The sequence below is a fragment of the Rhinopithecus roxellana genome, chromosome 10 (assembly GCF_007565055.1).
Source record: "Rhinopithecus roxellana isolate Shanxi Qingling chromosome 10, ASM756505v1, whole genome shotgun sequence".
NCBI classification, from domain to species: Eukaryota; Metazoa; Chordata; class Mammalia; order Primates; family Cercopithecidae; genus Rhinopithecus; species Rhinopithecus roxellana.
The window spans coordinates 122,905,631-122,920,015 of NC_044558.1; the positions used below are offsets into that span (position 1 = coordinate 122,905,631).

A 14,385-nucleotide genomic window follows, 5' to 3' on the forward strand; every position below is an offset into this window, starting at 1 on the left:
AGGCAGGAGAATCGTTTGAACCCAGGAGGCGGAGGTTGCAGTGAGCCAAGATCATGCCACTACACTCCGGCCTTGGTAACAAGAGCGAAACTCCGTCTCAAAAATAAAGGCAATGACTCTCAAACTTCAGTGTGCAGCAGTCATATGAGCTTGTTAAAAATTAGACACCTACGCTGAGATTCTGAGTCAGCTAAATCTGGGTGATGGCCTAGACATCTGCATTTGTAATTAGCACAGCCCACCCCTTACACTCTACGTAGGCAGTCTTCCACCTTCAGCTTTCAGAAACACATAGAACAGTGACAATGCACTTATCTTTGGAGGAGAAAATCACACACACATACACACACACCTCCAACGCAGCAGGCACACTGCCCCAGCGTAACATTCACCCTTGAACAGCAACTCCTGCTCACTAAAGACCTGAGTAAACATATATGGGTCTGACCATATGTGAACATTCGTCACAAACAGCTTTCCCCACTTAGTTCTTTTGTTCAGAGTCCACATATCATCTATTCTAATACATACAAAATAAAGACAACATTGCTGAACTCGGGATTTTTAAGGTAAGCAATTATTTTATTTCCTTGGCCTGATGGCATTGACTTCATTATACAAGAACTTGCAGCTGACAGAACTGACACACAGATTTCCCCCAAGAGGAAGGACCCTTTTCATTAGCAGAGATGAATTGAAATGTCATGTCTGAGTGCAATTCCTGCTCCCCACTCCCACCCCACAAAACCCCAAAAGTGAAAATAAATCAATAAAATCCCCATGATTTACTAAAAGTCATCCCTCCAAACCTTTCTAACTAGCAGCTGCAGTGGATGAAAACCAAGGAGGGAAGCAGCTGGCCATCACATAGCATTCCTGTGCGTGTGAGCCTGAAGGGACAGCAGCATGGGAGCAAGAATCCTGAATGAGAGGTGTATATAATTACCTTACTTCATACTTGCTCCCTCCCTACATAAGACATCTCTGTCCTGATACATGGAAAATACTAGAGGAGATGCTAAGAGTGGTTTTAGTCTACAACTGGAAATGCCTGAGACTTAAATTTCAAGGTAGGGGTGAGATAAGGGGCACCAGAGAGAAAGAACAGGTTAGACAGAGATGCTCAACACTCTTGTCAATTCCAGTTTAATGCTATTTAATAACAAAACGATCTTCTTAATCATAACCACCTTTATGTCTAACCCCTATTTTCCAAAGGTAAGAGATCGCTGTCTAAATTTCTGGGTTGTGGTCTACTGCCACCCCTGGGGTGGCACTGTGATGTTTGAGTGAGATTGCAACTGGGATGGGAGAAAAGAAGTGTGAGACAGGAAAGAACAGGGGCCACAATGCATCAATTACAGTGGGTCTCTTTTGGTCCCCAGGTATGGTCCACCACCACAAGTCCCCTTTCCCTACCTGTCTTGTGCAAATGTCAAAAATAGAATCTCTGCCCAAAGAGAAGGGAGCACAGGGAGTTGCTGCTGGACTACCATCATCTCTGGCCCCAACTTGTCCACCTCCTGACCCTTCTATGAAACTGCACAAAAATTAAATCTCAGGAATGCTGTAAAATTACATCATCCGTATTCCTCTACCAAAGCCAATCCAACAGCTCTGTCCTGACATGCTTTCTCCCTGGGCCGAGGAAGCAGCAAAAAATATCAATTGAGCATGTGAAAATATGATGACGGTGTGTGCGGTGTAATGTTTCTAGATGTCTTCACCTTCTGTCTCCTCACGGTGGGAGTCACCCTCTTTCCCCAAGTCACACACACACCCCTCCCCTACCCCCAAGTCCAGGTGCTCCCATCTGCTGGGCTTCCAACCACTCATTTCCCATAGACACTCTCATCACTGTAGGCCACATACAGAAAATAGTCTTCCTCATGATTGTCCTAGGGGAAGAGATAAGACAAAAGTTTAGAAAACATATTCATTCGTTAGCTCTAAGATGCTAAGCCTCACACAACCTTGTAAAGCAGCTATGGAAGGTATCGTTCGTCCCCATTTAAAAGAAGAGCAAAGAATAAGGAGAAGTGGTTGGAATTACACTTTGAGCTCTGAGTTCACAAACAAAAATCCTTCATTGAAAACATATTACACATAGGTATCAGGGATATGAAGATGACTGGGGCACAGTACTCACTCTTAAAGAGCTCAGTCCTAGCAAGGGGAACATAGATAGCACAGATGGGATATATAAGGGGCAGATACTAACAGGGAATATATGCTATGCAATAAAAGTTAGATTCAGGATTATTATAAATTTATGTAATCCATTAAGAGCGCACAATGAGAAGGAAGCGTCTTATGCAAAATACTGCAAAAAATAATAGTTACAATCCTAGGTTATGTTTTTAGTAATAATAAAGTCCTTTACTATAGTTTCTCCAGATTCTGACACTTCCAATTAAACCAAATCACATAAAAGTTATTCCTCCTCAGTTTATCTGTTAAGACAAACGAACCCATTTACAGACTTTGCCTTAATTTTATATTTCATTTGATCTGATTCCTTGTGCCCAGATAATGTGGAATCTGTTTCACAGTTTTAGTTTTGTTCTAAGAAGAGGCTTCCCCCTGTTTAGATCAATGTGGTTGTCTTAAGTCAAAACTTCAGAGTTCACAGAGGAAGCTGACTGTAGCGGAGGCTGGCCTCAGAGTTAGAAGCTGGCTTTACTATTATGTGCTTTCTCAATCTGTTGCTAAATGGGAGTAAAATAATGAACTGGATTTTGAATGCATTACAAATTACAGGCTACCAACAAGAATAGCAGGAACTGCGATGGGCTGATGCTTTGGAACTTTTGCTATCAGGAATCACTTCCTGCTGTTTCAATAACAATCCCGCATTAAACACTATAGTCAGACAAGACTGAGAAGAGATTTCAAAAGGATTAAATCTAGTAGAGTGCCTAATCCCTAAAAAACAAGTGGTATCTAATCTCTCAGAGCCTTACACTGCCATGGGTAAGAGGATCCGGATAAATAACACCTTCTGCCCCACATCTCAGTTGTGTTATCAACATATACTAGAACAAGGGCTAGAGGATGCCAGACTGCACTGGATGGCATCCAGTATTGTGTGGCTAGAACCATTACCTCATACAGTTGGCCCATGGTAGCACTGGTGGGAGGGATAGTGTTGTTGACAAAGAAGAATAAGGCGTCCTCAGGTCTCAGGTGGATTCTCTTCCGGATTAAGAAGTAGAACTGGCCAACTGGATGATGGAAGAAAAAGGCAGACAAGAAAGGAACAAGGAATTAGTAGAATGGTAAGTCCTGGAAAAAAATTCAATTGCATTTTTTCCCCTTAAGAGTCAGTACCAGTTTTATATACCACCTGAGAAGAGCCAAATACTATCCTGAAGCTTTCAAAATAAAAAGGGAAACTCAGAAGCCCGCACAGTCCCTGACATGCCATAGTGGACTTTATTCCTCCTTTCCCCTCTTACTCAATCTCAGACCTCATGTTAGCATATCCACTCAAAGCCTGAGGACTACATTGAAGGAATACCATGTGCATCCAGACCAAAACATTCCCATCATTGTCTAAACCCGACTTGAAACACTTTCCATCCCCAGACCCACCCTAAGAAAAGCTTAGCAATGAAAGGGGTCCACTGGACTCTGATCATCTTAGCACAGCCACTCAACTCAGTGTTGGGGCATTAAATAAGGTTCAATGCTTTGCCTTTACCTGAGAACACTGAAAATTTTCTAGATGGCTGATATTCAAACCTGTTAACTCTGAAGCAAATCATCAAAATCTTTCCAGGGTCTCCTGGATGCAGTGTGTATTCCATTAAGGCTCAAGATGAAGACTGAATATATGTCTTATAATCCCAAACAAAAATCTACAAAACTTATTTTAAAAAAATGTAGCTTAAGAAGATGTAATCAGGAAACTCTAAAGCATAATCCTCTCAAGAAACCAGACTGGTTTTCTTTTTGGAACAAATTGACATCACAATTAACAAAGCTGAATTTTTTTTTTGAGGCGGAGTGTCACTGTGTCACCCAGGCTGGAATGCAATGGCACAATATCGGCTCACTGCAACCTCTGCCTCCAAGGTTCAAGCAGTTCTCCAGCCTCAGCCTCCTGAGTAGCTGAGATTACAGGCGCCCATCACCACATCCAGCTAATTTCTGTATTTTTAATGAAGACAGGGTTTCACCATGTTGGCCAGTCTGGTCTCAAACTCCTGACCTCAGGTGATCTGCCCACTTCCACCTCCCAAAGCGTTGGGATTACAGGCGTGAGCCCCATGTCCGGACACAAAGCTAAATTTTATTTTTTTGAGACAGGGTCTCACTCTGTCACTGAGACTGGAGTGCAGTGGCACAATCTCAGCTCATAGCAACCTCTGCCTCCCAGGCTCAAGTGATTCTCCTGCCTCAGCCTCCCAAGCAGCTGGGATTACAGGCGCCCGCCACCAGGTCTGGCTAATTTTTTTGTATTTTTAGTAGGGATGGGTTTTCACCATGTTGGCCAGGCTGGTCTTGAACTCCTGACTTCAAATGATCCACCGGCCTTGGCCTCCCAAAGGGCTGGGATTACAGGTGTGAGCCACCATACCCAGCCAAAGCTGAATTTTAAAATTGGTTTAGGCCCAGCACTTTGGGAGGCCAAGGCAGGTGGATCACCTGAGGTCAGTAGTTCAAGACCAGCCTGGCCAACATGGTGAAACCCTGTCTCCACTAAAAATACAAAAAAAAAAACAATCAGCCAGGTGTGGTGGCAGGTGCCTGCAATCCCAGCTACTTGGCAGGCTGAGGCAGAAGAATCGCTTGAACCCAGGAGATGGAGGGTGCAGTGAACTGAGATCATACCACTGCACTCCCGCCGGGGCTACAAGAGCGAAACTCCGTCTCAAAAAAAATAATACTGAAACATTAATTAATTAAATAAAATAAAAATAAAAGGGGTTTAAATAATGGGCTTCTGATCCTTTCTTTCAATGCCTTATGCTTTGCTGTGTCAAAATCCAACAAGACATGGTGATGGGAAAGAACTACTGAGTCTTTTTTTTTTTTTTTTCGAGACAGAGTCTCACTGTCACCCAGGCTGGAATGCAGTGGCGCGATCTCGGCTCACTGCAAGCTCCACCTCCTGGGTTCACACCATTCTCTTGCCTCAGCCTCCCAAGTAGCTGGGACTACAAGGCACCCACCACCACGCCCAGTTTATTTTTTGTATTTTTTTAGGAGAGACGGATTTCCCCGTGTTAGCCAGGATGGTCTCGATCTCCTGACCTCATGATCCGCCCGCTTCAGCCTCCCAAAGTGCTGGGATTACAGGCGTGAGCCACTGCACCCAGCCTGAGTCATTTTTTAATCAGATAACTCTGGGGCATCCCGCTTACTTCTTTCAAGTATGTACTGCCTCTCACTCTCACAATCTCATGCATGTAATAAGGATCTGGAAAGCTTTGCCAGGGGAGGAAGGGTCAAGGGAGGCAAAGAGCATTACCGGTAAGGTCAGAGGGCACTAGGTACTTCCTCTTGTCCAGATCAGGCACCCTGGCTTTTGGAGCCTTCTCTACAATCACCTGGAAGGAGAGGAGGAGAGTAGGAATGAAAACTACAGAAGGCAATCTAGTATTTTTCCTTCCACACCCTAGAGTTGCCTAGTTACTACTGGAAATGAATCTGTCTAGGACACCTGTTTCATTTCTTATCCCCCCACCCCTTATAAAATTATACAAAAAAAAAATGGGCTTCCTTAGTGAGGTTACAGCTGCATTACTAAAATAAAAGTAAACTAGAGATTGTACATGATGAAAAGTAAAAAGAACTTTGATTTTAAGTAATTACAGGTTATCTGTAAGATCTACTATAGGACATATACCTACTGGTATTTATTTATTTATTATTTATCTTTGAGATGAAGTCTCGCTGTCACCAAGGCTGGAGTACAGTGGCTCCATCTCAGTTCACTGCAACCTCCTCCTCCCGGGTTCAAGCAATTCTCCTGCCTCAGCCTCCTGAGTAACTGGGATTACAGGCACACGCCACCACACCTGGCTAAGTATTTGTATTTTTAATAGAGATGTGGTTTCACCATGTTGGGCAGGCTGGTCTCGAACTCCTGACTTCAAGTCATCTGCCAGCCTTGGCCTCCCAAAGTGCTGGGATTACAGATGTGAGCCACCGTGCCTGGCCACCTTCTGGTATTTAATTAGTGCATCAAGAAAACTGGGTTTTCTCATACGATCCTGATCACCTATAAGTTATTATTTCTTATAAATATGATTTATTAAAGGTACCAATAATGTGGTTTGAATCTTATACTTCGTCAAAATTTCCAAGAACTGTAAAGATTGTTCAAACACTATTAAATGGAAAAGAAACAGTGTTAAAACACGTCTGACAATGACACCCTATAATACGATGTCAGTACAACAAGCCATTAATAGATAATGATTATGTTAGGACTTTAAGGGATTTTCAATGTCCACATTATATATGTCTATAATATTTCAAGTTGTATAAAGATCATGTATTTTTGTACTAGATCTATAAAAATATAAAAGTTTTTTTATACACTAAAACTTCCCAAACAGAAAATATCTATTGTAAAATCATGAGCTTTAGGCTTTAGATTGTTAGGCTTTTAAGGGATTTCTGTCTACATTATATTGAACTATATATATATAGTTCAAGTTGTATAAAAATCATTTATTTCTGTACTAGATATATACAAATTTAAAAGATTTTTTTTATCCACTAAAACTTACCAAACAGAAAATATCTATTGTAAAATCATGAGCTTTATTAGACTTTTAGTTTAGAAAATATAATCACTGCCGGGCACAACGACTCACGCCTGCAATCCCAGCACTTTGGGAGGCCAAGGCAGGCGGATCACCTGAGGTCAGGAGTTCGACACCAGCCTGACCAACATGGAGAAACCCCGTCTCTACTAAAAATACAAAATTAGCAGGGTGTGGTGCCACATGCCTGTAATCCCGGCTACTCAGGAAGGCTGAGGCAGGAGAATCACATGAACCTGGGAGGCGGAGGTTGCGGTGAGCCAAGATCGGGCCACTATACTCCAGCCTGGGCAACAAGAGCAAAACTTGGTTTCAAAAAAAAAAAAGAAAATATAGTCATTTTAGTTAGAAGATACGGGAAATGCAGAAAAAAAAGTGAAGTTGCAGGAAAAAAACACTGTACAAGTACTTCTAGTGGTTGTGTGATCTTCAACAGGTCACGTAACCTCTCTCAGCTTCAGCATTCCAGTAACTTTTTTTTTTTGAGGTAGAGAGTCACATTTGTCCCCCAAGCTGGAGTGCAGTGCAACCTCCACCTCCCGGGTTCAAGCAATTCTCCTGCCTCAGCCTCGGAGGTAGAAGGGATTACAGGCGCATACTACCATGCCCGGCTAATTTTTGTATTTTTTAGTAGTGATGGGGTTTCACCATGATGCCAGGCTGGTTTCGAACTCCTGACCTCAAGTGGTCCACCCGCCTCAGCCTCCCTAAGTACAGGGATTACAGGTGTCAGCCACCGTGCCCAGCCTGAAAACTTTCTAACACATCTTTAACAAGGTCATGCTATTAATATGATGTGAATGTGAGTAATAAATAAAAGTTTACATGAAAATGCTTCATAAATTATAAAGAATTATCTAACATAATTAACTTGGGGGGGTTGAACCTTTTAAATTAAAAGGAAAAGATTAAAATTAGTTAAAAAAAAAAAAAAAAACTTGTGTTCTTGTAGAAAAAATCCTGAACCAGGAAGACCAGAGGGACATGAACATATTTTAAATTTAAAAATAAAAACTGAAATAGGCTAATGTAAGCCAGGAATTAAAAGGAAAAGGCAGAAAGAGGCTAGCATTGTGCCCCAAAGGAACTCTGAGACCTAGCACTAAGAGATAAAAACCACAAAGGAAGACAGAAAAAGAAAGTGATAAAGCAGACCGCAATACCTGGAGGGAAGGCAGGGGTTTGGAGAGGAAGAAAAGGGGGAGGGGTAATTATTAAAGGATTGGTTTCCCAGAACCAAGGTTAAATTTCCAGGAATCCCAACTCACTCCTCACTATGGTAGACCCTGGGCTAGATGCTTTGCCTCTTTGGGTCTCAGTTTTCCTCATTTGTAAAATGTGACTAATACTCAGTAGGGCTATGAATTTTTAAAACAGACAATCTGTTTCTAGCAGTCTTTTTGATATGTTGTATCTTTGAAGATAATTTCAAGATCCCACCAACCCCTCCTCTCTGAAGGCACAAGCACACCTCTTCTTTTCAACTGTTAGCTCTGAAGAAATATCGGTGGGGCTAAACTCTGGTTATGCGAGCAGTCAGGATCCGCCACTGCTTTAATAACACCAATGGTCAAGCTGGAATGGGCTTTAGGAATCACTACTATAATCCTCTTTTCTGTAAACAAGGCACTCTATCTAGCACAGCAAGATTAAAAGTTCTGCCCAAGGATGCAGTGAATTCCCAGAACTAGAACCAAATCAAGGAACCTGCGTCATAACTAGAAAGAAGGTCACAGACTGAGCACCTTGGGAGCAGCTCACCACTGGTTAAAACATAACCCTACGGAAGTTGAAATCTGAATGACAGTCTTAATGGCTTAAAAATTATCACAGGAGTAAAACATTTAACACCAAACTATGAGCATGAAAAGAATAGAATGCACTGAAATATTCAGAATGAATACACCTAAGTATTTACCTATTTCCAGTACTTAACAGTGTGAAGTCCACAGCACGTCATTAATTCTGGTTAATACAACTATATTAGAAACTGAGAAACAGTATGGCATGGAGGTTAAGGTCTCCGAGAGCTCCACAGTCCGTCAGACAGGGTTAGAATTCCGGCTCAACCACAGATCAGCAATGTGAAACCTTTAGGAAGTTACCGCATTTCTTTGTGCTTTGAATACGCCCTCTGTACAACGGAGATTATAATCGTGTAAAGATTAAGCAAATGATTACAGACTGAGTACTTACACTGCTACTGTAAACTATTAGTAAAACTTGACTCTATTTTTTAAGTATCATTGCTCGAAAGATTGGTATCACCAGAACTGGGCAAAATTTTCAGGTATCCAAGGTCCAGAAACCAGCAAAGTATTTTGTACAGGATCCTTTACCGAGTAAGGGATTAGCTCACCCCTCTATAAGCTGAAAACCCTTTGGTAATTCCTGGGTAATGGAAGAGCCCTAATGACTTTTGTTTTTTTAAGGAAAAGGGGTAGAAGAGGTTTCTACTGCTGGGCTAAGGCCCTGCTGGCTTCTGGTAGCTATAAAACCACGAACGTTAGGTAAGGATTAGAGAAGAAATCCAGAGTGGCTGCGAGTCAAGAAAAGACATCAGATAACAGCAATTATTTTACCATGATGTGACATGTAATACTGATGTTCCTACCTGAAGATAAAGAGCACAATTTAAAAAATCTCCGCTCCTCCATTTCCAAAATCCAACAGCTGCTGGTCCCTTTATCACTTAAAAGTCATATTCTGCCCTCCAATTCGGCTGCGCAGCCCACATTAGAGAAACACCAGGCAAGGGGCGGGGGGGGGGGGGGTAATGGGGAAAACGCCCGGATGCTGAAAGATACCTAATATTTCTTCTCTGTTTCTACTCACTACCTGCGCTAGTTTTAACTACTTAAGCCGGTGTCCAAAACACAGAAAAAACGTCTCAGTCCTGCCTTATCGCGTGCAGGTGCCAGGTGATCAGAAATCAATACCGGGGAAGGCTTGCTGTCCCCACACATTTCCTGGAGCCTAGAACGATGAGACAAGAAGGCTGTTGCGCAGAGAACGTGACCTTGTTTTCCAGGCCAGGACTGTCTTGTGCTCCCCCACCCCCCTGTAATGCAAGAAAAGAACCGAATCGCTTCTGAACCTTTTCCTCCCAAGCCCGATGATATGACAGCCAAAGTCAACTTCACTAAAGGAGAACCAGCCAAGGCAGAAATCGACCGGGTTTGCGCAAACCTCACCGCACAGCACAACGTCCCCGCGTTCTAAAAGGCAGTCAATCCATGGCCCTGATCTAACCACTCTCGCACACAGGGGCGCTATTTTGTGCACCTCAACCCAACACAGGGTTTCAGTATTGCTGAGACCGTGTGGGTTGCTGAGTCACTGAAGACGGCAGGGCGGCCCCAAAAACGCCGTCAGCCCTGAAGTGGGGTTCGGGCCCCAGGCATATGTGGTTTTAAAAGCTCCGCAGTCTGGACGTCCATTGGCTCGGGCACTGAAGGGCGTTCAGGATTAACTAATTATCGGAACCTCCCTTCCCCAGAGCCGCCAGGGCGCCCCAGGGAAGCCATCTCGACTCCCAGCCCCCGCCCCCGCGGGCCCTTCCCCTCCCATCCCCCCGCTCCTTTACACTCACGGGGACCCTGTCCGGATATTTCTTCCGGATCTTTTCTCCTTCCTTTTTCCGATACTCGAAGGGATGGTCCTCCTTGTACTGGAACTTCATGATGCACCGCAGGGCTTCCGAGATTCCCCGCGCGGGGCCTGCCTCCTTCGCCGCTGGCCCTGTCCCGCTCCCTCCGCCGACGTCACGGTGTGCTCAAATAGCTACAGAAACGTCCGCTCCCGGGGCAACAGCGCTGGGCCGAGCGTGCAGAGGGGGTTCGGTGTGGGGGGATCTCGGGTGAGCTTGCCTGGAGATAGAGGAGAGCCAGGTGGAGAAATACCGGCGACTTCTCGCTAGAGCTGGGAGCACAAAAACAGTCGGGTGGCGCGTCGGGCTGTGACGTCACCCCGCGCGCCCCGCCCCGCCCCCCGCGCGCCAGGCGCCGAGGGCAGGGGGAGGCCGAGTGCTGTCTTAACTACGTTTCCTTTCAGGCTAACATTTTTCAAAATCGATGTCATTGCAAACATCAAAACATTCTAATTGTGTTTTATTTTGTGACTGTGAAAGATAGTTTTAAGACAAAAACAATTTTAAATATGTTTTATTCCCCCTCCACTGTTTTTCTTGGTTTGGCCCCAAAACAAATACAAAAGGCGAAAATCCAGCCTTTTCCTGCTGGTTGGGATCCAGCCTCAGGGGAAAAGAGGCCCAGGCCTCCTGGGATCCCTTTGGCCAATGCAGAGCTGTCCCGTGCTTGCACCGTGCCCTGTGCGCTTTCCGCTGCCCCTCCCGCGGCCCTCCTCCCGCGCTGGCGTCACAGTGTTTGGGCCGCGCCGCAGTTCGCTCCTGAACAGCAACATAAACAGAGCGTGACTCAGGAATCTGAAGAGAGGAGTCAGATGAAGGACACCGAGTGTAATCAAGGTCCAAAGGAGACGTGATGTCAGTCAGGACTACCGAGGGCTTCACGTACAATCAAATATAGAAATGATTCACTTTCTAGCCGGACGCGGTGGCTCACGCCTGTAATCCCAGCACTTTGGGAGGCCGAGGCAGGGGGATCACCTGAAGTTAGGAGTTCGAGACCAGCCTGACCAACATGGAGAAACCCCGTCTCTACTAAAAATACAAGATTAGCTGGGCGTGGTGGCCCATGCCTGTAATCCCAGCTACTCTGGAGGCTGAGGTAGGAGAATCGCTCTAACCCGGGAGGTGGAGGTTGCGGTGAGCCGAGATCGCGGCATCGCACTCCAGCCTGGGCGACAAGAGCGAAACACCGTCTTAAAGGAAAAAAAAGAAAGAAAGAAATGATTCACTTTCTGCCATTAACTCAGAAAGGAGGCTTGTCTTCTGGAAAAGAGTATCAAGCAATTTAGATGATGACCTCAGTTGTTCCCCCACATCTTATTTAGTTCCAGTGGTTAGGTATCCCTCACGTGACTAGAAAGCGCTGCCTGGAATGCTAGTGGAACATTGGGCCTTGCGGCAGGTGCGGCGAAGCCTGGTTCTGGCTTTCCCCACCTAGAGTCAAAGAACAAAGACCTTCCAACCAGTACGGTAGGCAGCGACAGGGAGGACCGTGGAGATTGCAAAGAAAAAGAATAGTGAAAAGGGGCTGGCCGGGCGCGGTGGCTCAAGCCTGTAATCCCAGCACTTTGGGAGGCCGAGACGGGCGGATCACGAGGTCAGGAGATCGAGACCATCCTGGCGAACACGGTGAAACCCCGTCTCTACTAAAAAATACAAAAACTAGCCGGGCGAGGTGGCGGGCGCCTGTAGTCCCAGCTACTTGGGAGGCTGAGGCAGGAGAATGGCGTAAACCCGGGAGGCGGAGCTTGCAGTGAGCTGAGATCCGGCCACTGCACTCCAGCCTGGGGGACAGAGCAAGACTCCGTCTCAAAAAAAAAAAAAAAAAGAAAAGGGGCTGCGTTGCCCATACAAGCCGGGTGAGTTCTGAGAAATATTAGACAACAGCAGCCCCATGGCCTATCTTCTTCAGTCGGGGTCTCAGTGTCTCTAATTTTAAAAACACCCACAGGGGGACAGGCGCGGTGGCTCACGTCTGTTCTCCCAGCACCTTGGGAGGCCCCGGCCGAGGATCACTTGAGTTCAGGAGTTCAAGACCAGCTTGGGTAACATGGCAAAACCCTGTCTCTACAAAAAATACAAAAATTAACCAGGCATGGTGGTGCGCTCCTATAGTCTCAGCTACTGTGGAGGCTGAGGCAGGAGAATCGCTTGAACCCCGGAGGCAGTGGCTGCAGTGAGCTGAGATCGCCCACTGCACTCCAGCCTGGGAGATAGAGCAAGACTCTGTCTCAAAAAGAGTAAGTAAATAAAAATAGCTCGGGCGCGTTGACTCAGTCTGTAATCCCAGCACTTTGGGAGGCCGAGGTGTATGAATCACGAGGTCAAGAGATAGAGACCATCCTGGCCAACGTGGTGAAACCCCGTCTGTACTAATAATACAAAAAAAAAGAAAGGAAGGAAGGGAGGGAGGGAGGGAAGGAGGGAAGGAAGGAAGGGAGGGAGGGAGGAAGGAAGGAAGGAAGGAAGGAAGGAAGGAAGGAAGGAAGGAAGGAAGGAAGGAAGGAAGGAAGGAAGGAAGGAAAATTAGCTGAGTGTAGTGGCGCATGCCTGTAGTCCCAGCTACTCTGGAGGCTGAGGCGGGAGAATCACTTGAACCCTGGAGGGAGAACCAGGGAGGGTTTAGCTATATTTTCATCAAAACTAAAATGAGGCCGGGCAGGGTGGCTCACGCCTGCAATCCCAGCACTTTGGGAGGCCGAGGTGGGTGGATCACGAGGTCAGGAGATCGACATCATCCTGGCTAACACAGTGAAACCCCGTCTATATTAAAAAATACAAAAATATTAGCCAGACGTGGTGGCGGGCGCCTGTAGTCCCAGCTACTGGGGAGGCTGAGGCAGGAGAATGGTGTGAACTCAGGAGGCGGAGCTTGCAGTGAGCCAAGATCGTGCCACTGCACTCCAGCCTGGGTGACAGAGCGAGACTCCATCTCAGAAAAAAACCAAAACAAAAAAACCTAAAATGAGCAACTGAAAATTCAACTATTTTCAATTTGAAAATAAGACCTAAAAATTATAAACATATAATGTGATACAATAACTCATGGATTTTCTTTATTTTATTTATTTATTTGATACAGAGTTTCTCTCTTGTCCCCCAGGCTGGAGTGCAATGGCTCCATCTAGGTTCTCTGCAACCTCCATCTCCCGGGTTCAAGCAATTTTCTCCCGCCTCATCATCCTGAGTAGCTGGGATTACAAGGCGCCCGCCATCACGCCCAGCTAGTTTTTTTGTATTTTTAGTACAGACGGGGTTTCGCCGTGCTAGCCAGGCTGGTCTCGAACTCCTGACCTCAGGTGATTCGCCCATCTCGGCCTCCTAAAATGCTAGGGTTACAGGCGCAAGCCAACGTGCCCTGCCCTCGTGGATTTTCATACATAAAGACTGAAAGATGCCATGGAGAAAAATAACATGAAGAAATGGGACTATATGATTCATTTTCTTGTGCCAGTAATGAAACTTAGGTGCTTTTGTTTTGTGGGTGTGTTTTTACATTTTTATTTATTTATTTTTGAGACGGAATCTCGCTCTGTCGCCAGGATGGAGTGCAGTGGCATGATCTTGGCCAACTGAAACCTCCTCCTCCCGGATTCAAGTGATTCTCCTGCCTCAGCCTCCCAAATACCTGGGACTACAGGCGCACACCACCACCCCAGGCTAATCTTTGTAGTTTTTGGTAGAGATGGGGGTTTCACCATGTTGGCCAGGCTGGTCTCGAACTCCTGACCTCAAGTGATCCACCCTCCTCGGCCTCCCAAAGTGCTGGGATTACAGGTGTAATCTGGCCTAAAGAAGTAAATTTTAAGTTAACACAATCAAGTAAAATATTTCAAAATGTCTTATTTAACCAAAACCAAAATACTACATTAAAAAGCTCACATGTTCTCGAATATTTTTTCAATGTTTCTTGCACTTTTTTTTTAATGATTTCAAGGGTTAGAAGTTTTTTCAGTC

The 14,385-nt window shown here is 45.3% G+C and overlaps 1 protein-coding gene across 1 annotated transcript; it reads right to left on the reverse strand.

The window, feature by feature from the left end:
• Window positions 1-558: 558 nt before the first annotated feature.
• Window positions 559-10,783, reverse strand: GABARAPL1 (GABA type A receptor associated protein like 1). Its single transcript, XM_010371368.2, has 4 exons — window positions 10,372-10,783; window positions 5,477-5,555; window positions 3,106-3,224; window positions 559-1,898 (listed from the first exon to the last, which is right to left on the reverse strand). Exons 1-4 carry the CDS (start codon window positions 10,459-10,461, stop codon window positions 1,833-1,835), a joined length of 354 nt encoding a protein of 117 aa, XP_010369670.1. The 5' UTR covers window positions 10,462-10,783; the 3' UTR covers window positions 559-1,832.
• Window positions 10,784-14,385: the final 3,602 nt, after the last annotated feature.